At 41.0% G+C, this 23,909-nt stretch overlaps 1 protein-coding gene across 1 annotated transcript in view; it reads left to right on the top strand.

Moving 5' to 3' along the window:
• The window catches only part of adamts6 (ADAM metallopeptidase with thrombospondin type 1 motif, 6), a 91,662-nt gene that overhangs the window by 65,854 nt on the left and 1,899 nt on the right, over positions 1 to 23,909 (top strand). The window contains exons 18-24 of the mRNA XM_012869588.3: positions 577 to 657; positions 5,095 to 5,258; positions 7,613 to 7,751; positions 10,669 to 10,798; positions 16,747 to 16,951; positions 17,033 to 17,209; positions 22,565 to 22,721. Coding sequence (XP_012725042.2) covers positions 577 to 657; positions 5,095 to 5,258; positions 7,613 to 7,751; positions 10,669 to 10,798; positions 16,747 to 16,951; positions 17,033 to 17,209; positions 22,565 to 22,721 — 1,053 coding nt within the window. The remainder of the gene's footprint in view (positions 1 to 576; positions 658 to 5,094; positions 5,259 to 7,612; positions 7,752 to 10,668; positions 10,799 to 16,746; positions 16,952 to 17,032; positions 17,210 to 22,564; positions 22,722 to 23,909) is intronic.

The following is a 23,909-nucleotide window of genomic DNA, read 5'->3' as shown; positions in this document are numbered from 1 at the left end:
GTGACTGTAACAGCGGAGCGGCTCGGCCCTGTTTTGGTAAAGGCGGCCTCTCTCAACAGCCAGCGTTTCTTTGCAACCACGAACACAATCTCTGATGGAAATGTTCCTTTTTGTCACCCAGCTACAACGGCATGAGTTTGCTGCCCTGTCAAGATACGGAGCAAAACTTATTTTTCCCGTTAATTAAATTAGGAAGCCAGAAATTACTAGACCAGCATTCGGTGTTTAGTGTAGTCTCAGTTTGTCTATAGCGAGCAGGAGTAGGAGAAAACATATTTCTCCTTCTATGGTATGGCTTGTAAACCATCTAAAAATACGACGTGTGCGTGAGGGACTGTAAAAAAAAGAAGAAGAAGAAAAAAAACGTAGCCGGTTTGTCCTCCTGCAGGATTGCTTTGTCCTTTTTTGGGTGATTTGGAATTTAATGTATATGTACTCCTACTTACAATCATACGTAACCTTACGTCTCGTCTGGGCTGAGGTAATATGTCTCGCAGAAATGAAGATTGGTTGGGCTGGGAAGTTACAGTACCTTTAAAATATCTCCTTTTTTTTTTTTTTTTTTTTGTTTCCCAGGCTACATGGAGGTGGTTCAGATCCCAAAAGGATCAGTTCAAATAGAGATTAGAGAAGTCGCCGTGTCAAAGAATTACATAGGTAAGTGTTTGACTGAATCAGGCTGCTCTTTGCAGACTTAGTGAAAACTTTACTACCAAGTTAGTGGTATGAGATTCCACAATATGTCGTTGTTTCACTAACAAAATCAGTAGGGGTTGTCACGCTATCTAGAAGACTCTTTTCTAATGTCTTGAAAACAATTCACAGTTCATTATGGAAGTATTTAACGTTCACACATTTTGTAGCAGAACAACCTCCTCAAAGTTTCCCAAAATAAAAACCTGTATTTGCGTGCCGTGCAGATGTATTCAGCCCCCTCTACCCTGACGCCCCTCAGTAAAATCCAGTCAAACCAACAGCCTTCAGAAGTAATTGAACTTATAAATCCACCTATGTCTCTTTTATTTTCAATATACAGTATATGCAGCTGTTCTGTGAAGGTCTTAGTGGTTTGTTGGAAATAACAAACAGAGTATCGTGGGGACCAACGAAAAACCACAGAAAGAACGTTGTGGGTAGTAGTGGAGAGCTTTAAATCAGGGTTACATTATACGGCACAACCTAAACATCAAACATCTCACGATGCCTTGTTCAACCCATCAAGCAGAAACACAGAGTACAGCAGTAAAACTACCGAGACATGGCCGTCCACCTAAACTACCAGGCTGGACAAGGTGAGAAGTCACCTAAGAAGCAGCCAAAGAGCCCACGGTAACTCTGGAGGACATGTAGATCTCTGCAGTTCAGAATCTGTCAACATGACAGCTGTCATACACTCCTAAAACCCCCCACATAGGAACCCTTCCCAAAAATGCAATATCTGCTTGTTTTTTATGTGCTCAGCTTTGAAGCTGATTATACAACCTGGAAGCTGACTCTTTTTTTAATCTGTGCAAATTTATATTATAAACTATAAACCGCTGATCCTGCTTTTTCTCCTTAATCCTCATCGCTTAATATGACACAAGGGCTTGTATTTGGCAGCGTGAAACACATATTTGTGTTTGAACTATAGTCTGAAAACTCTAACCTTGGCCAGCAAGCTGAATTCTCGCGGTATTTGTGCATTCACAAACCCGCGGGAATCCATCTTGTACCACTCCCGCCTCAACCGTTAGGGATGGAACGAAAAACTGTTCGGACCAATCACATTGCAGTATAATATGGTTTAAGGCGGGACATACAGCTGTGACAAAAGAACCAATAGAAACGTGGCAGCACAGGAGGAGGCACATGCAGCTGCTACTATCACATCTGTTTGGTCAGAATCCACAATTTCTTCTTTGAAAGAAGAAAAAGAAGAAGTGCCTTGACCAGCATAACTTGCTGTGGTTTCTCTTGGCACATGCTGCTTACTTTTCCATTTGATACCATGACTGACTAAAACCAACCTTTGGTAGGCAGGCATTAGGTGTCGCTTCGCCCAATCAGCTCGGAGAGTTCTGCTGAATGTCCCTCCTTTCCCCGAACAGATTCGATGGGAGCAGACCCAGATTGATAATGAGCAGAACAGAGAGTACTACACATTATCAACCTGGCTTGCCAGGTTTTATAAATCCATAACTTCACTGAGTCTCCAAGCAGTAGTATGGGCAACATGGAGGTGTGTGTCCCTTTCACCCAGCTGGGAGCCCTATGTGCAGTGAGACCAGCGCATGTAGCATAATCTTTCGGGAGCTGGAAGGGGTGGATTGATCATTTCAGTATCATTGTGGGATCACTTGCCATGCAGCCGGAGAAACTGCAGTGCTAAGAGCGTTATGGGGTTTTACTTAGTACGCTGTCAGTTGGGTGTGGGTGTGACTTGGTTGTAGCTGTGGCATGAGGCAAGCAAGGCCAGTCCTCCTTAAAATCCTCAAATGAGCCAAGCAGGTGTGTATGGGCCACATGCTTTAGATAAGCTCACACAGCCGCTTCCATAGTCCTCCCTGCAGAACACAGGCCCTGGATAGATTGCCACCATGACGATGAACCGTAAGGATCATGAAGAGGTTTTGTGCATGCTTCTAATGGGGAATCCGCTGTGTTCTTGATAAACTCCAAGGTAATGCCAAAAGTACCCTAACTTCTGGCTGATTTCTAATGTTGTAGTGGAGCCCATGCCCCAGTGTGAAGGAGGCCCTAAAAACATCCTGAAGGTTGTTTGTGCAAAACAATTAGAATAAACATTTCAATTTTTCTAAACCATTCCTGAAAGTAGGTCATGCAGCAGGTCCGCGGTTCCAAACACCACAGAAAATTTATAACAAGAGTGCCTAGGAAATAGGGGAATCAATGTGTTGCAATAATGCTGTCAAAGCTGGACCTCTGCAGAGATTTAATATTCTAAACCTAAACACGGATTTTTTTTCCCCCTTTTATTTCAAAATGTCACCCCTTCCAAATTTAAAGTTAAGAAAGCAACACACGGACCTGCCTAGAGAAACAGCTGTTTACCCATATTACTAGGGCTTCAGTTTAAATTTATGATAAAACAGTTTTGATCTTTTCTTATGTTTACAGACAAAGTATCATGGCTTGACACTATTAGTCATGCTTAAATGCAAATTAGCCGATGTGTGGAGGATTTAATTTACGGCACTGGGACGATTTGGCAGTTTGCAGCACCAAGCTGTTTCATATTTAGGTCCGTGTCATTTACATTTCCGCAGGTCTTTGTAAAAAAAAAAAAAAACAACAACTGGAAAGTGCCATCCCATAATCTCCTTTTGCTTAACGTAAAACCATAAAACAGAGTCTCTAAGCAAAAAAAAAAAAAACAAAAAAAAAAACTCCCTAAATCCTATTAATAACCGTCTTGGCACCAGACTCATCCACTTTGTTCCAGACTAAACAGAAAAGTATTTGCAACGCTGGCAGTGTCAGAAGCAAAACAATCAGACAACCGGATTCAATTAAGGCAGCTCTGCGTCTTATCATTAAGCAGAGAAAGACATGTGACAGCATGTTGAATTTATAGCGGATGGTGGTGATGGAGGACTTAAGCCACACTCTGAAGTGGAGAGCTGTGTCGGATTTATGGGGCCGTGGTGACAGCTGCCTGCTCCGCCGGGAAATGGGGGATATGATGTTCATATATCACAGTTTAAAAGACCCACATTTTTTGGCTATTATTTTCCCGTCCAAGCAGTTTGTAACTCTGTTATGAATTTCATCGGTGACCTCAGTGATAATGATAATGTTTTTCTTATGTAGCATTGCCTGACTCTTTGCTCCTCTGGTAAGGGAATTCTGCGTTTTGTTTTTTTTCCGGGGTTTTATTAGGTCTGCATGAGGAAGCATAAATACCGAGACGGGGAATAGTTGCGGACGTCTTGTTCAAGCCGCGCTCGTCAAAAATCACAACGCTTGGCAAACAGTGCCAGATGTGCTGAAAATGGATTTATAGATAAAGGAGGAGGCTGCGCTATGTTAAGGGGCAGGGAAGCATTGTTCGTCAAGTAAGTGCTGCAAAGGAGAATCTGCAGAACATGAGCCTGACTGTCAGAAGTGGCTGGGTTGATTCTTTTAAATGTGGCCTTGTTTTTGGTGCAGCGAAAGGGTTTTTTTTTTTTCCAGATCTGTTGTTGCCTAATACCTACATTTTGCTTATTTATGAGGCTTTTACCTGAACTGCTTTTGTTTCTTATCCAAAATTAGGCTCTTGTGTGCGTTGGTTCACTTGAATGCCTTGTTTAGGCAGGGTGGGTGCTACTTTTAGGGTGCCGTAGTGTGGCTTGTTGTCAGTGGCAGATGATGAAGATGAAGAATGAAATGCCACCGAACTACCAGCGTTTGCATACAGGGTTCTTTAGGACGGAATTGCAATCATTCAGCCAATAAATTCAGTATTTCGTTTAAAACAAAAAATGAGGTGTGCAAGTCTGAATTGATTGTGGATTTTGTCTGATCCACATAGCGGGTGCAAATCAGAAATACGCCTTTAAATGTGTTACAAACAACTCCCATAATAAAGTATATTTTTAAATGTGCCTCGTTGAGCTGCATCTCCACCCCACACTTTCTGTAGTCGTCAGCAACTCTGCCCGGAGAATTGACCTTTCTTTTTGGCAGAATTGGTAGAGCTCATTTAACTTGCTTGTTTTCCTGGTAGTGACCTGGCTATTAAGCATAGTTCATAAATATTTTAATAAGATTGAGCTCTGGACCATTCCAGAAACTCAGTGTTAGTCTGATTTATAAGTTTAAAAAGCTCTGATGTCTTTTTTTGGATAATTGTTCCGATTAAACACTTAACTGTGCCCAAGTTTCAATTATGTAATTTATACGGTTTGTGATAAACTTGGATAATTTGGATCTAGTGCTTTTTCCCATTTATTCCATGCACTTTGTGCCGGTATCATTAAACCCCCCTCCCAAAAGAACATGACATTCATGCTCATGAGTTTAGGCAAACTTTGACCAGAACTGTAATATTCATGTTTGGATTTTAGCTTTCTAATAAAAAATGGAATAAAATGTTTTGTGCTTGGTCAGCTCTAAAATCTGAGGAGGATGATTACTACATCAACGGAGCATGGACCATCGACTGGCCCCGGAAGTTTGACATCGCAGGGACGGCCTTCCACTACCGGAGACCCTCTGATGAACCCGAGTCTTTGGAGGCGCTGGGACCGACCACTGAAAACCTCTTTGTTATGGTAATAAAGCAGATTTTTGGTGTCGACTCCGAGCTGTAAAAACACAAAAAGCGATAAATTCAAACGTATTTTCACAATGTCGGACAGAGAACATGGACTGGGCTAATTGCGGTTTTAAGTTGTCCTCTTAACTTTTAGCAAACCCAATTCTTTTTCCTTGTAAAATCTTGGTAGATCGTATAAAATCACTGCTTTAGTACCTTTGACCTCCAATAAATGTGATCATAAAACTATTTTACACACAGGGGCGTTAATGTTTATTGCTTTCGATCGTTCTTTCCTTTGCTTTTGTTGGTGAATTACTGTGTTGTTGTTTTTTTGTACCATTCACATAAAGATCAGAGAACAGTGGAGTGGTGGAGTGGAGAGGAGCCTGTACAACTGCGATCCCCACATATCTACTGCACTGTTAGCGCCATATACAGCGCTTTGCAAATGTATGCTACAACCAGGGACCTTAACGTATTTTATGTGACAGACCAACACAGAGTAGTTTACATCTTTACAACCAATATATGTGTGTTGTGAATTTGCAATCAGTGCCATTTACTTTAATACTCCTACATGAAATTCATAATAACCATCTGATTTCAAAAGTCACCTAAGCAGGAAATAGAGTGCACTTGAGAGTAATTTAATCTCAATATAAATCCAATTGTTCTGTTTCTGGCCTAGGAGGTTTGTCAGAGGACATTAGGGAACAAACAGCATCATGGAGCCCAAAGAGCACAGCAGTTCCTTGCTTTTCTGCAGCAGGGTGAAAGTTGTAGGATGTTTAAAGTAAGATCAGGTTGCTTACAGGTGCTTGGATCTAGCTACTTACATACTCATCAATTTTTATCTTCAGCTACTACTTTATACATTTCATATTCATTAATACTGTATATACATCAGTGATGGTATCAAGGTGTTGCTGTATTGTATCTGTAGTTCTACTGGTTGTGCTCTTCTTTTTACATCTCTCTTTGCAGGTAATGAAGCAGACTGATGAAGTTTTGTCAATCTCTCTTCTGTCTCCTGTTTCTTTCACCTTTTCTCCCTTTCTTTTTTGTCTTCTCATTTCTACTTTCTCAATGTAGTGTCCACATAACATGAATTATTCCCTACATAATAAAACTATTTACATATATAAATCAAGCAGAGCACTATGGCGAAAGCGATAATGCTACACCTGTGAGAATAAAATCCGTTGGGCTCTTTCTGGCATTAAGACAACAAGTCTTATCGCCACATTGCCAGACAGGACACAACAAAAGTAGGATAAGGTTATAGAAACAATATCCCAACTTTGAACATCCCACCAAGTAGCACTGTTCGACCCATCATGCGCACACTTACCAAGATCTGTCCAACATGCAGCTGCCTGGCAGAGCTGACACACTGGGCAAGGAGAGTGTTGATCAGCGAAATTAGGAGGTCCATGGTTACCCTGGGGGAGCTGCTGTGATCCACTACTCTGTTGTGATAACAGAATAGAAAGAACAACTGTCCTTTCAACACATTATCCACATCTGTGGAGTGCACACCTGTTAGTTGTGCACTCCACAGATCTGGTCTTTGTGGTAGAGTGGCCAAAATAGGTCCTGTTTAGTATTTGCCACAAGCCATCTAGGGGACACAGCAAACACAAGGAAGTAGCTCCGGTAAGCTGATCTGAGTTGATGGGAAGAAGAATGGAGATAAATACTGGCCAAACCTGGAAGAACGGCTGTTAGAGGCTGTAAAACCCCGTGAGACTGGAGCGGTTGTTCACTTCCCATCTGGACAGCAACCGTGAACATAAAGCCAGAGCTGCAATGGGATGGTTTAGATCAAAGAGTCGTCATGTCTTACAATGGTTCAAAGTCCAGACATAAATCTATTCCAATTGAGAATAGATGTGGAAAATTTGAAAATTGATGTTCGCAGACACTCTACATCCAATCTGACTAAGCTAGAGCTATATTGCAAAGAATAACGGGCAAAGACGTTTGTCTCTGGGTTGGCAAAGCTGGAAGAGACATACCCCAAAAGACTTGCTGTCGTATTTGCATCGGAAGCTGGTCCTGGGGTGGGTGGGTTGCAGGATGCAAATGCAAGCCACTATTCTGAGAAAACCATGCATCACCTCCTTTCCATGTCACATTCAGATTTATATTTGTTATTAAATATACACTTCTGTACAATCTTTTCACCACTCCAAACTGTGTTAATCTGGCTGGTTCTGAACTGGCTAGAGTTATCTGCTGGCTGTCATCTGATTGAATTAACTCCTCATATATCCTATTTTTTTTTTTTTTAGTTTGTTTTCCAACAACTGAATAATTCAAGTTTGCAAAGGCAGGTGAACCTTTTGTTCGCTGCTGTCATTGCAGGTTCTCCTCCAGGAAGAGAACCTAGGAATCCGCTACAGGTTCAACGTGCCCATCCAGCGGACAGGGAGCGGTGACAATGAGGTGGGCTTCTCCTGGCACCACCTGCCTTGGTCTGAGTGCTCGGCTACCTGCGCTGGTGGTAAGTCTTGGCCTAATGTTTTTATTCCTGTCTTCAAAAGGAGTTTGGAGTCACTTCATGTTTTAACACAACCACCACTGGAGCTTTTTAGTTGCAAGAGAAAGTTGTGGCCAAATGATAGCAACTTGAACTTCTTAAATGTAGTTTTTGTACTTTTTTTCCCATTTTGATTAAAACATCGGAAATCTTGAAACAGTGGAAAAAGCGTATAATGAAAATTCCACACAAAAATTCTTACATAGATTTCACACATTTATTCATGTTTGTGAAATGAGGTGCCATCAGTTTGTTTAAAGGTCCCCAGGGGTTTGATTACTTATTTTAGCTCCCTGGGAATCCTGCAGTCTGTTTGTTTTTGCACTTCTATAGTCCTAGTTATTATCTGTAGATTACTGTTTCTGTCATAAGTTAATGGGACAATGTGTAACTAATTTGGCTTTTAACTTGCAAAACATAAGTATTGCTTTTATAAATGCATATTCTGGCAAAGTCTAATAACAAAAATTAGAAATGTTCTCATAACTTAGAATTAGTAGTTTATAAATACATTGGTGTCGGTGCACCAACTGGGAGACACCATATTGCGTTACTATTTCTGATTTCAGCAGCCGAAAGGGGCTGATTCATTTAATATAACAGTGAAGTTTATTTTGCCGTTATGTTAGAAACAGGGCAGCGTAGTGCAGCAACCACTCTGTCTACTCTGGCAGAGACTGCTCCTTTGCTCGTCTGGTCTCCTTCTCAGGGAGTTTGCGTGTACGCGGAGGGGCGGAGGGATATCAGCCGGTCGGTTCACGGTGTCTGTAGCGCAGCCACGCAAGTGGGTCTCTTTACTTATATTTGTAGTTGCTTATTTTAGAGCCCAAATAAGCGACACGTTTAGAAACGAGCCCAAAAAAACACGACTCACAGAATTTACAGGCGACTTTAGAAAAGAAAAAGGCGGACTTAGCAACAGTGCCAAAAACCATTTCACATGATGACTGTAGCTATTAGCAATTAGCAGTAGCTAATACATGGAGGACATGTTGACACTGTCATATTTATGACACTCCACGGCTTCTGTAGTAGTTATTACCGCTGTGTGTGGCCCCTTAAGAGCGAGCGGGTTCGCTTGGTGAAACGTTGGTATCGCTCCAACCTCAAATCGGGGATATTCAACATGTTGGATTGTCTTGCCCTGATATCCTACAGCGTGTGGTTTCCTCCGAAGACAAACGAGCAGGCAGCCTGTTGAATGTGAGGTGTAGCCAATCAGAAAGCGAGGCCAGGGATTCCCCGAGAGGATAATAAAAAATGAAAAAAAACAACTCACCTCCATTTCATAGAGCAGCAAGTGTAGAGCCCCCGGTCACGTTGTCTCCGCTTCTTTAGCTGCCTTTTCTCTATGTTATGTTTTTTTCTCCGTTAAAATCAGTCCACATACTATTGCCATTATTCTTCCTGGTCGTCTATGTTTATTTACTCCAAACACATGTTTGATCTTGAGAGGATTCACAAGATTTCCCGTTTGACATCTGAATGTGTGTGGTGTGTTGTGCTCGCCATTTGACCGGACACCTCACGCTGTACGAACAAAGCTGTTTTATCAAGTTTTTGTTTTTTTAATCCTTACGTGTGGTGTTTCTCAGGCTTTAAAAATTGGCCCACTATTTTAAAATGCTGCCGTGTGAATCAGCCTTAAGGATGAGCTTGGCTGCAGCCTCTGGATGAATGACCTGAATTGCCACTCAGAGATAAAGAAGCCAATTCTCTGAAAGCAATCTAAAGACCCCAATGACAGTTTGCAAATGCACTCAGGACAAAGACTTTATCTTCATCAATCTACACACCAATCTCTTATAGATCCCAAAGACATAATGTCTTGTTTTGTTGAATACTATTAAGTGTACAAGCAAATTAAAATATATCTTTTTTTATTTTGATCCAAACCAATGATATTGATATGCATTCTGTGAATGAGCTGGACCGTGTAGCTTCTGGTTTACCAGTGCAGATATGCGACTATGGTTCCTGAGTACCACACGTCCCACAGAATCAGACTTTCAGAGTCTGAAACCGCGGTAAAATGCTGCGGGTTTCATGTAACAATAAATAGTGCTTCTATCCAGTTGTCAAACGTGTCCTGGACAGGGTTATATTTTATTATATTTTGTAAAAGCTTGACTGAATAAGCATGTGGGTTATTCTAAGGAAGGATTTCCAAGTCAAGGGCAGAACGTTTAATGTGGGAAAGCACATTTGGCCTTCCTGTACCCCTAAACCCCCCTTTGTATTGTAAATCTAAATATTGTAAATTGAGACAAACGTATATGTACAGAGATTTACATGGGCTAATGGTATTTAAATATTCCATGATTTGATTGACCTATTTCAGGTAATCACTAAGTGATGTTTAGGATATCACTGAACTAATAATATGAACAAAACAAACACTTTCTGACACATTACAGCTGAAACTGTTTAACCACAATGCATTGGCTATTCATCTTAACTGTGTTTCACTCAGAACACAGATCGGTAGACTCCCTATGCTTTACACACACACACACATATATCCATATCTCATTACATCTGCCAGACAAGTCTACCGCTGGATACATCCCTTGTGGTTCCAAACAGACCCAGCAAAAGTTAGTGTGGCATTTGCACGCACACTGTGGAAGGTGCGACACCGATACGGTAGCCCTCACTTTCTCTGGCAGAAGCCAAAGTAAAGAGCTCCCTGCTTTGCCAACATATCCTGCAAAGAATCAGGAATTTACATGTCTGGATCTACTACAGAATGAAAACAATACCATCTCTACCCAAACACGACGATTGGGAAAGACGGCTGGCCTCCTTGTTTCTGAGGGGGCTCTTAAGCTGAGCCACGTCCTGCCATATCAATCTGTGTTTGTTTTTCTTCCAAACGCAGGCTCCCAGAAGCAGGAGGTGGTGTGTAAGAGGCTCGACGACAACTCTGTGGTGCAGAACAGCTACTGTGAGCCAGACAGCAAACAACCTGAGAACCTGAGAGACTGCAACACTGAGCCGTGTCCTCCAGAGTGCGTAACTTTTGAGCTTGTAATATCAGCTGGTTAGGTTTGTAACATGCAAAACCTGGAACACACTAAACTGCCTAATACGGTTTAATAGAGACAATGATGGAAATGTTTTTATGTCATTTACAGTAATATTTCACATAGACTGCAGCAAACCTTCACATTTAAGAAGCTCTGAGCCTAAATTCAGTATTTGGGATTTCTAATGTTTGCCCGATAACTTTGGGCATTTTTTTTCAGCAAAGTGCTTCTAACTGGCCTCTTTAGATCATTACCTAATAAAGCAAATAACAATTTTATTGCCAAAAAAAGATGACTGTGGGTACATTTTGAACTCTTTAAAAATGTTATGCCAGAAATATATTACAAGCAAACCATTCTTCTTCTCTCACTACCAGCCTTAACTTTTAGGGTTGTGTTTCCAAAATAGTTTTAAAATATTATTTCTAAGTCTAAGTCTCTAAGTCTCTAAGTCTAATCTGAGCATTTGACTTTTAAAGATGTCCTACTGTCTGCTTTCTGTGAGCCTCATATTCAAAGGCAGATCAGATAATTCAAACAATCTTTCAAGAGGTGACTTTTCATATTTAGTCAAATACTGTATAGTTTAAACTGTATATTTACACTGTATAAAAAATTCTGTGACATTAAATTAGACATATGGTATGGGGAGGAAGACCACATAGGAGCTAAGTTTGATCACCTCCTTTACTCAATTCTTACACAGAACACTAGTCAAACAGCAAGCACAAAAAAACAAAAAAACATCTGGTAATCTGGATGTGAATGAAGCCCCTTAGTGGTCCACCACACATCTCCCCACAAACACCGAGTAGGGTCCACAGATAGTCTAGGACCCTGGGCTTAAGCAACCGATCACACTACACTGCAGGGGCAAGGAGGAGAAGCTGAAAAAGAGTTGGGCTCTGACAGCTGATGCCAGTCTCTGGAGGAATGACCACAGTTCATTAACACCTTGGAAGTAGGGCATCTATGCAGGGTGTCTGGGCCGATACCATCTGACCGTCTGCCAGGAGACAAGAGGGCCTAAGCTTATCAATACAGACGGTCTCCCTATGCCACCCACTAATTGAACACTAAGTGCTTCGAGATTGGTTCCATTACCCTGAATGGGTCTTTGTACAATGGGGATTGCAGATTCTTGTTTACGTTGTGTCTGACAAAAACAAACTCAGAAGCCTTTAAGCTTTAAGGGACCTCGGGCAAAAACTCACCTGGGAAACAAACGGGTTCACCGAAAAGGAGTTCAGCTGGAGAGGAGCCATGTTCCTCATTAGCCACAGAATGCAACTCAAGCCTGACCCATGGAAGACGGTCAACCCAGCCGCTGTTGGTCAAAGCGGCATGGTGCGTTGCTTTCAATGACCTGCGGAACTGCTTGAAAAATCTATTAGTCTGTGGACTTTACACAGTAGTGTGATAAAGGTTGATCCCCAGGCATTCAGTCATAGTGGACCAAAGTTCTGAAATGAACTGCGGGCCTCTGTCAGAAGTAATGTCTGAATATCACCCAGGCCACAACTGCAGATTGGCCCTTCCTTAAGAGCTTTGTGTAGTTCAGGCAATTCAAACTTCTCAGAGGCTCCAACGCCCAGATGCAAAAGAGAATGAACAAAGTGAAAAAATTTGCTGGCGCTAAAAAACAGGAAGTACAGGACAGGGGTGGAAATGAGAGGACCATCTTTGTGCACCAGTCTCTCCGCCATCTTTAGGCCCATTGCCGAAGTTTGGAGTACCACATGTCTGTCATCGTAAACCTGAATTAAACAACCGCTGAAAAGTTTGGGCGGCACCTTGATCAGCGACATCAGGAGGCAAAAGACCAAATGAAATAATTACACCATGTTAGTGTTAGCACTAATGGAAAAATAGAGGGCTTTTCCCCACCGTCCTAGGGTAGAGATCCCTGCCACTACCGATCATTAATCAGCATCTGCGAACGTCGCTGGAAGAGGATCCTGGTAGTCCTTCTTAAGCGGCTGTCGAAGGAAGAAGGATGAAGAGGAACCTGCTATCGTGTGTACTCAGCAATCCTTCCATCAGCTTAAGAGCCGTGCCATCACCTAAGCCTGCTTCGTAGAGGGAGTAAGACCATAGAGGCACCTTGTTGAGGGTGGCATATTTTCGATGGGCCAGGGGATTTTAGAGCAGCGTCAATCCTCTTCTTGTGGACAGCAGATTAAAACCTTTTTATAATATCTAATCACAAAGTATCCAGAAGCCAAACAAAGATGGCGTAAGGTAATCCCCTGCCTGTAATATCTGAGAGATGTTTTTTTCACTATCCCTCTTGTTTTTTCTTGGCTTTTCCTTGCCTTTTGTTTTTTCTTGCTCTAGTCAGTTTGGTGGTATAGTGATGGTGAAAAGAATGAACCTTTGCTATTAGGATTCAAGCAAATGGTTCAAGAGAATTATCGAGTACAATAGTTAACAGGTAAATACGTAGAAAAAAATATTTCAGTCTAATTAATCTAATCCAGCTTTCTATGCACAAATGAAACAGGAGCGTTTTGTAGCTTCATTTTCTTCATGCCGAGAAATGAGAGGTCTGAAAATGACCTCCTGTGTTTGATTGTTTTGGCCTCTTCAGATGTACGCAGGCTGTAACAGGAACAAGCACGTTTGGTGGGCAAGTGTTCATAAAACCCTGACTGCATCATTAGCCATGCTATGATGCTATGATTCGCCTAAGTTCTGTCTGAAAAAGACATTTATTTTTTTACACTCTTTCTCTAATTAGTTTTATTCTCTAAATTGGGTCTAACACATAAGTTGGGAATGGAAATGAATGTGGAAATGGTGTTCGTGTCTCTCTTTTACATGCGGGCCACTTCATCAGGTTCAGTTATTCAATCGGTTCTCGACCCAAATAACAAGTCAGCCAATCACATGGTGCATTTAAGCACATAGACGACTTTGACCATAGCATGGCTGTTAAATGCCAGATGGGCTGGCCTGGGTGTTTCAGAAACTGCTGATCTGCAGGAAACTATCTGGCAGGTTTACAGTGAATGGTCCGAAAAAGATAAAATATCCATCCGGTTGATGTCAGAATGAGCAGACTGGTTAAATATGAAAGAAACAGAAAAGCATCTCACCAACCACACCTGACAGCTTAGAAAATTATACCTGGGTAGAGTAGTCGTCTTACAATCAGAAGGTTGTGGGTTCAATGTTACGTGTCGATGCGGAGCGCTTAACCCAAAGTTGTGTATGAAAGCACGTCAGTGAGTGCGACTGGGTGAATGTGGTCGTGACTAGAAAAGCGCTGTATAAATTCTGTCCATTTACCACGGCTACAGTTCACCATGGATAATGCACCAAATCTCAAAGCTCAGATGATCAGTGAGTTCGCTGTAATACCATGACCTTCACATTTACCAGATTGCAATCCAACAGAGCGCCTTTGGGATGTGGTTCTGTGGAAGATTAGCATCAGGAATGAGCAGCAAAAAAAAAAAAAGCTACCATGTCAATGTGGACAAAAATCTCTGTGGAAAGTTTCTAAAATCTTGTTGCATCTGTAACACGAAGAATGCAGGCAGCTCTGAGGCAAAATGGGTGGCTTGAAAGGTGTGCCTAATGGAGTGAATGGTACCATTTGGCATCATAAATTTCCTCAACCATATCTTGAATTCATTATCCACATTCGTATTCACAGGACTCAGACATGTGGCATCACATCAGTTTTGATTAAAGCTACGGCATTGCATTTCTGCGCTGAGTTATAGCACGCTAATGGCATTTGTTTCTGTTAGGTAAGGCAAACGACCCCTCATAGAGCGAGAAAAGGCTGTCTAAAGAAGACCATAAACATCATTGTTTTAGAATAGCCAGGTTTTATGGGCTCTGCTAATGAAAGCTGACACAGATGTTTGAACATGTTTTTAATTCTGTATACATTCCAGCAGATGATGTAATATCTCACTGGCTCAATATGTTTGCAGGGCTGTTGTTTTATGATCATGTCTTAGTGTGTAGACAGAGCTTGAACAAGAATATGTCTCATATTTCCTTCGAGGCCAAAAGCTTTTTGTCTGAGATATGACGCACTGGACTCTAAAATACACTCATCATTTGCTGACTGCCAAGTGACCACAATGTGTTTACTGAGATCATTCATGTCGTTATGGATACGTATGGACAATAAGGCCTAAATTATACTTAGTATTTGGGGTAACTTTTTTTTTAAAAGATAAGAACTTGTATAACGCTTTTTGTCATTTCAGTAGCTAGATAGTTGTGGAGATAATAGGTCTATGCAGCTTAAGCTCGACAGACTTCCAATGCTAGCCAACCTTACGACGTCTAGATGGTTTTACTTTACTGTTTGTGTACATAAAGTTATACAGTTTGTAAATTACTGAGGCTGTCCTGATAAATTCACTTCACACTTTTGAGAGCACTGCTTTTTTTTCCTGGTCCCATCTTAGCGTAGGAAATCCTCCAAGACTCTACCTCTCTAGTCTGTGGCGTTCCACAAGGTTCTCTTCTGCGAACAATTTTATTTTCTGTTTACATCCTTCTATTAGCTGTCATTATTAAATGTTTTTCTGCTACTTTCTACCACATTTATGCTGATGACATACAGCTGTAGGTTAATGACTGGCTCTCATCTATTTTTTTTTAAATGCTAACAGAACACAGACCATGATCATTGTTGCTCATGAATTACATCTCTAAAATCAACCAGGCGGTTGTTGCTATTTGCTCAGCAGCCAGCATTCAGCCGCCTATAGGAGACTTTTGGATTAGAGTTGAAGAAACTGATAGGGCTAGAGACTTTTACATTATCACGCAGCCTGTCCCATTCATTTGTGGCTTTTACAAAAAAGCTGATTGCCCAAAAATAGTATGGCGGAATGGTATTGTTACAATCTCATATGAAGCATATTATGAAAGGCCTAATAGAGTTCAAAGAACTAGTTTGGACAAAGTCACATAGAGGAGGAAGGGTCAAGCCTATTACAATTTTGTAAATAGGATACATTTGAAAACAGACCTGACATTTTACCATCCTAAATTTCTCAAAGCTAAATAAATTGAGTTTATTTTTTCATTCTCCAATTAGGGCATTGACTTTTTGTTCAATGTTCTTAGAATTTAAAATGACACAACCAGTCGTTATGTTGCTTAACCAGCCTTACCCCAGCTGTTAACACAATAAAACAAATGGAACAGAATCATGACCTGCAAAAATATCTTGGATGCGTCCAGGAAAAGAAACACAGAAAGTTTCAAACTACTTTCATATTTTAAACATTTGCAAGCTTGGCGTCTGCAACTTGCAGTGTTTTCTACGTACATTTGCTTATCTGCATCAGGACAGTGGAAGATTGCTAATATAATGACTGAGAAATAAAGGGCCCAATACTGATCCTTGTGAAACACCAACATATCTAATTATCATTTTTATTTTAAGGAACATTTTTAAATTACTACATGTGTGTTTGGCCCACACATCCTTCTGTGTTCTTTTGCCTTGATCACTTTAACGCCCTGTTTATCGGTCTGGACAAGTCATGAGTTTATGTCACACTTTTCACTAAATCAAGTAAACAAACTCATTGCACTGGCTTTACACTTTTTACATTGTACATGTTTTGAGGTGATTGTGATAATCATCAGTTCTCTGAATAGTCAGGCTCCTGATGATCTGTGTCAGGTTTTAACCACAAACGCTGCTGCTTATAGCCTTTGACCGGTCAGATCAAAGTCCTGGAACCTGTTGGTTGTTCCTCTTAAAAAGTTGAGAAGTAAGGGTGGCAAAGCGGACTCTCTAAATGCTTTTGGAAGAAATAAAATGAGGAAAAACGTATTCTTTTTTCAGATGTATAATCTTAATATAAATCTTTATTTTCTTTATATTGTTTATTTATTTTACCTGTTCATTTTGGCATCTCATTAGCCTTATGTCTCTACTTTGGCAGGTGGTTTATCGGCGACTGGTCAGAGTGTGGAAAGTCGTGTGATGGCGGGACACGGACCAGGACCGTCCTGTGTATCAGGAAGATTGGGCCTGCTGAGGAGGAGACACTGGAAGACACTTTCTGCCTGACTCATCGACCTGTTGAAAGAGAGTCCTGCAACAATCAGTCCTGTCCCCCAAAGTGGATAACTCTGGACTGGTCCGAGGTGAGATGATATTTTCTGTTCTCTTAAGCTCATTCCGCTGGTGAAATCTTCAAATTTTTACATGTTCTCCTTGCAATGTAGTGCACACCAAAGTGTGGCCCGGGCTTTAAGCATCGCATTGCCTTGTGCAAGAGCAGCGACCTTACAAAAACCTTCCCGCCCACCCACTGCCCGAGCCAGAACAAACCTCCAGTCCGAATGCGCTGCAGCTTAGGACGCTGTCCTCCTCCTCGCTGGATCCCTGGTGACTGGGGACAGGTATGACTAGACAATGCTTTGCAGAAATGTTCACAGCCCTTGAACTTCCTTTTAATATATTCTTTTGTTGTGGATAAAGAGTTCACCTCTCTTGCCAGTTTTTGTCATGTAAACTCACAGGCTGGGAAAGGAGAGCATTATCCAGAGAAAGAGTCAACAGATGCATGATAACTTTGGAGGAGCCAGAGTGATCCAAAGCTCCGGTGGCAGAATTTGATGACAGTACAGTTATTAGTCATCATGAACTCCACAAATCTTGGCTTTACCGTTATTTAAAAAGAAACAAATGAAAATAAAACAAGAATCTGAGAACTAAGAATCTGTGTTACAACTTGAAAATTGATGTTCTCAGATGCTCTCCATCCAGTCTGACTGACTTTAAGCTGTTTTGCAAAGAGTTGCAAAGGTTTCAATCCTAAAATGTCCAAAGCTGGTACAGACCCTACGGTACCTGAAAAGTCAAAGATGTTGGTTCCACAAAGTATTTACTCGGGAGACTTAATTAAAAAAAAAGCACACCATACTTTTCAGATTTTTCCTTTTTTTTTTTTTTTTTTTTAAATGCTAACTATGTATCATTTCTGGGCTGCATGGTGGGGTAGTTGTCCAGCGTGGAGTTTGCATGTTCTCAAAATGCAGGAATGGGTTCTCTCCAGGTACTCTGGCTTTCCTTAGAAGATTTTTAACTGGTCACTCTCAATTGCCACTTTGGAGTGAGTGTGTGCCTGCATGTTAATTTGTTAGTGGCCTGTCCAGGTTGTACGGTCGAGCACTAGAGACAGGTACCAGTAACCCTTTAAGGATGAGCAAGAATAAACAATAGATAGACGTCTCATTTCAGTTTCACTTCTCAGTTGTGCATTAGCTTTGTGCTGGTCCCATAAAACCCCAATAAAATACAAAGACGTTTGTTGTGCAGCGAGAAAAAGCACAAAAAGTATAGAATAACAATACTTTTCCAAGTCAGTGTAACTCAAGGCAAAACCTCTAAAATATAGCATGTTTAATATTTTTTAAAATGTTTGAATAGAAAACATGGTTTGATAAATTTACGCCTGAATGTTGCATTGGGAGTTTCAAACTGGCCTGTAACGTGTGTGTGTGTGTGTGTGTGTGTGTGTGTGTGTGTGTGTGTGTGTGTGTGTGTGTAGCGGCGGGGTTTTGTGGGTCTAAGTGTTCCAACAGGCCTGTGTGTGTGATTGTTGGCAGTAATATCCTCCTGGCTGTTTGAAGTTTATCTCTGCCTCGGAGCAGGACTCTCTGTCACTTCCAGGAACACGATTTGGAGGGAGAGACAGAGGAGTAGCATTCTTGAGCTCACCCTGACATGACTGAGTGCGTGCAGAAAAATCTGCTGAACACATTACAGCACAGCTGATTCACAGGGACGGGAGGACGCCAACGAGTTGTGCGTCATGCATAGTTATATCTACGAAAAGTATGGCTTGTTATTTCATAGATTCGTCTATAACTCAAAGCAAAAAGGGGGTGCTTTTAAACAGCGCGCTCGCCTTGTTTAGAGTGGATGATATCATGATGGATTCAGATGAGTTTGTCACATCAGAGGCGGCAGCTTTTCGCTGTAGGTGGGTAGCTAGAACGCTCAGAAAGGAGAGATTGAAAAGTCTGGACCCTGAGGCCAAAAGGTCGACAGTTCAAATCCCGCATAAGTTGCACCACTGACGCATGCCATCTGTCAGGGCTGGCCATAATAAAGACGCTGTAATTGCGAAGGGATGACATGCAAGATCGCCGATCTGCCACGGCGAGATGAAATCTTTGAAGGTGACGGAAAGAAGGACGTTAGCACATGCGGTCATGTGGCCAGATGTGCTTTGCTAACTTTGTCGCTTCAGCTTTTGTGCGGACCGATCGCCCATTTTATTGTGATTCAGCCTTTATTATTTAATTAGAAAGAAAAAAAATGATTAAGATTGTGCATCTCTTTAACACCAGGGTGTAATGAGCAAGATAGACAGCCGTACAGATGAAAATAGCGGATGTTAAGTTATTTAAAGCCAGCATTTCCATCAAAACCTATTTGTCAGAACATCCACGAGTTTCAAGTCATTATGACTTGGTGCCTATCTCCAGTGACCATTGGGCAAGAAGCGGGGCACACCCTGGACAGTCCCCCCCCCCAAGGAAAAATCAAGGACAGAGTAAATTTATGCAAGAAGTAAAAGGTGTGAAGGTGAAAAAGGGGAGCAAAGTTCATTTCTCAGATGAATTGGCCTTCTAATCGGGACATTCTGAAACTCCTCCGTCAGGCAGCGAACAGCCGACACCTGCCTTAGTTGTTGTGCGGTGCATCCTGACACAGTCACTGAGCTATATTATACACTGGAGTGCTAATCGCCCGCTGTTAGAACGAGTCGCTTTGAAGCCACCAGCCGCCATATTGGTACTCCCTATTTCCCCCCAGTAACTAGGGAATATGTGCGCTACAGCATCGAATAACGAGTAGTTCAGGGGGGGCTTAAGACTTTTAAAATGTCAAATGTCATATACTTTTATGTTATGTTCTAAAACTATCAAGTACTGAGAAAGTCATGTGCTGAAATATTTTGCATTTTATTAATTCAAATATATATATTTAACATTTATAAATATATAAATAAGAATATACAAAATCATATATTTACATATATGTATACATATACACATATTTATATATATATATATATATATATATATATATATATATATATATATATATATATATATATATATATATATATATATATATATATATATATATATATATTTAATATGAATAACATGTTAAATATTTCAGCACCTAATTTCCTAGTAGTTGATAGTGTTAGTACATCCACTGACTGTAGAATTACCTGTGAAACGTTTTCACTCAGCCAGAAAACTGCTTGTTATTGCAACCAAATCCTATGGGATTATGTGAGAGTAGGGAGTAGCAAGATGGCGGCCAGTGACTTCAGTTTTTCGTCAAAATCAGCATTCCAGTGTATTATATAACTCAGTGGACACAGTCCATTGGGTGGGTTTGCCTGCTATCCAAAGGTGAGATTATGTAGCTCATCTGTGGATCCTGGATGATGGAGTCACAAGGCATGAAGTGCCTCAAAGATCTTGACACTGAAACGTTTGACCTGGAGCTAATTTCCAGAATAAAATGAACAGGAGACGTTTTCAAGAAAAAAGGATCAATACAATATCAAAATTTAAAACCATGTAATGACTTTGCTGATGATATATGATATATATGAAAATCATCTTTTGGCTTAGTTATAAGCAGACAAACTAAATATCCATGGATTGTTAACGTTAGAACAGAGGTAACGCTTTTGGCCGCGGCTGCACGGAGCTGACAGGTGTGCTGTTGTTCAGTGTTTCCAGCATCAGCTCATGCGCTGCTTCATTGTAGGAATATGTCGTTTATTGCGGTGATGTCAAAGGTGAGCTGGCACCTTCATTCTTTGGGTTTTATTGGCCTTTGTTTGTTTCTCTGTTTCTTGAGAGATGTTTAATGGGCCAAGCATCAGCTTTTATTGCAACTGGCACGCTCACAAGGGTTAGTCAAAATGCAAGGAAACGCTCTGGGTCACATCCTATAAAAGCATTTTTCTTAGTTATGTCAAGAAGATCGGTGTCAGAGTCAGTTTCACCCAAATGCTATTAGAGTTTGCTTGTTTTTATAAAACGATTCATTTTTCTGTTGAAAAAAAGTACTGGCACCAATTCTTATTCATTATGTTTAGATAGTTTTTCTCTAGTCAGGTTTATAGAACACAAGAAAATTGAAAAAAGAAAAGAAAACTTTCAAGGAGGTCAATAGGCTGAGATTCAGGTCTAACAATGCTATCATTCGATTGTTTTATATTATATATATAGTTTTCTGCATTTATAAGACTACTAGAATTACTGTGGATAATTAAAAGTTTGAGTTACACTCAACATTCTTTTTCCAGGGGAGAATGATCATTCACTTTGCAACTTAAAAAATATTGTAGATAGATAGATAGTCTACAGCTTCTCTTGCTGGATTTGACGCAGTTCATTGGTTTACCTGCACGGACCAGACTTTTAAGCATAGTCCTCACATTTTCAAAAGGGTCAAGGGAGAATCTTTATCAGTTATATCAACTCCAAAACAAGCGTTTATGCCTAAGATCATTCATGTCTTGCCACACACATTCAAAACTAGAAGCTGCTGGAAGACTAGCTTCCTTTTTCACAGTAAAATCTGGTTTATGATGCCATTGGCCAGGGGTCTGCAACATGAAGCTATGGAGCCACATGAGCTCTCTAGGCCCACCAAAGAGGCTCCTGGTAACGTGTCCTCTTAACAGTGTTTTTAAACATAAAAGCATTAAAAAAGCTAATTTTTGCAGGTGTAGCCATGTTCTTTCATTCAATACCTGTATATAAATTCCACAACAGTCCAACAAATGGTTTTCAATTTTCTAGTCAATGGGCACCAAACTACTTCATTTCCCCCACAAACATGGGACGATCCGTTAAGGAAAAAGTAATCGTTGTCTGGTTGTGAAAGTTTGAAATTTGTGTGTGCTCTAAAACCAGAACCAAAATTTTTAAATCATCTACGTATGAAATATTATATTGCAGGCATAGAGTTTGGTAAGCTGCTTGCTTTTGTAGCTGCAGGCTGGTTTTGTGACTCTGGACAAATTTGGTTAATTAGCATAAATACATGAATAATTTTTAGTCTAAAATGACATTAACATCTATGATTAGAGTAAGTAAACCCAAACGTTCTGTCAAATGTAGTCGTATTACAGTTAACAAATGTGATACTTATATCTAAATGTAAAGGAAATGTAAAGACAGGTTGATCCTGATGCTCTCTTATTCATTTTTATTTTTTCATGTCTCTTCTCGACTGTTATGTGTGTTGTTCATGACTTGATTGAATGACATCATGACTTGAATAAAAAAAAAAAACAAATTGTCAGCAACTATTTTAAAAAAAAAAAGTTGCTCCTAAAATCACTGAAAGTCGGTCCCAACAGGAAGTTAATGAAGTGGTATTAAATCCAGTGACCTTAGGTTTAGGTTTCCTTGCTTTACTGACAGTCTCATCATATCATGATGCACAAAGCTTCTGGTCCAAACTTCCAGCATTGATTGTAATAACGCCGGCACTTTGTGCCTGCAGTAGGGTGCCTCTCCAACCAACAAACCCACTTCCTCACTCCCCCCCACAGTGTTTCCACGTGTTTTTACCATAATGTGAAATGTTACAAGAAATCTACACGTGTGTCCCTGAAGTGCATCAAAATCGGTACTCCTAAGAATCTTCATTGGCAAAGCGTCTGGTCTGACCAAACGTGGTTGTTTGCTGACTATCTGTTTCAGTGCTCCGCTCAGTGCGGCCTGGGCCAGCAGATGAGGTCGGTTACTTGCCTGTCCTACACCGGGCAGCCATCAAATGAGTGTCCAGAATCCCTCCGGCCCAACACCATGCAGCAGTGCGAGAGCAAGTGTGACGCCACCCCGAACTCCAGCAGCGACGGTAAGAAAAATCCAGCCACCGGCTCACATCAGAAGAACAAAAACGAGCTGTTTCTCTGCTGTTTTCCTTTTAACTCCAACACCAAACAGAAAGGGTTATAAACCATCTCTGTCTTCAACTTCGCATTTCTGCCGCGACCCAAACACTCTTGGATGACACGCACCTCTACACTTTGCCAGCTACATTAATCTTTCCACTAATGTTGGCTCCCGGTCAAAGCGAAACGGCTCAGGCCTCCATATACACTTACACATGATGGATGGCTGTTCGGATGCGTACAGAGGGGCCTTTCGATTAGCCCGAATGGAAAACGTGAGCAGCGTTTTACAGGCTGGCTAATGGGATTAGCTGTAGGCTAATTGTTCCTTTACGGAGAGCAGTGAGGCAACGTCTCGTTTCATTTGGCTCTGAGGAGGCAGGGGCCAAAGCCTAATAAGGGAAGACACTGATCGTGATAAGGCATTTAGAACGCCGCCTGTCCAGCATCCAACAAGGAGGTGTGTGTGTGTGTGTGTGTGTGTGTGTGTGTGTGTGTGTGTGTGTGTGTGTGTGTGTGTGTGTGTGTACATTTGCAACCTAGGAATGGCAGTCAGCCCAGTTGGTGAGCGAGGCCAGGATCGGTCTCAGTCCTAGTCTCTTCATCCAAGTTTAGCTGCAGAGTTTTATCCCGTTGAGGCCCAGGGGAGAAGCTCTGCCCCCCTGTCAGCAGGTTAGCCTTGGTTTCTGCCGTATACCTGCTAATTTCACTTAACACCAATCAATGAACAAGCGCTCTCATAAAACTACAGAACACCTGCAAAAATGTTGAGAAGATATGTATGAAATACGTTTTGAATCGGATTCACAGGTTTTTTCGTTTGATATCTTCATCCTCGCTTAATCTGTGAAGTACTGACTTCTCCTGTCAGCTTTTGTGGAATAACCCTGCAGTTAGCAACCTTTGAGCCAGATCTTTTTTTTCTTTTTTTTTTTAAATGTCTGTGATAAAAATCAGTTAAAAGTAGAGATGCGCCAATCAGAGATAAATGGAAAATCTCTGTTTTTGTGTGGTTATGATCTGCCAATGCTGAGTTTACCCAGTTTAGAGTTAGGATTTTTATAAATTAGAATTACAGAAAAAACGTTTTAATTTTTTTTTTTTTTTTTTTTTTTTTATTAATTATTCATGTTAGGAGCTCAGCTGAATTG

This window comes from Fundulus heteroclitus, chromosome 8 (genome assembly GCF_011125445.2).
Source record: "Fundulus heteroclitus isolate FHET01 chromosome 8, MU-UCD_Fhet_4.1, whole genome shotgun sequence".
Classification (NCBI taxonomy): Eukaryota; Metazoa; Chordata; class Actinopteri; order Cyprinodontiformes; family Fundulidae; genus Fundulus; species Fundulus heteroclitus.
Note: the sequence above shows the minus strand (reverse complement) of the source record. Positions and strands in the feature narration are given on the sequence as shown.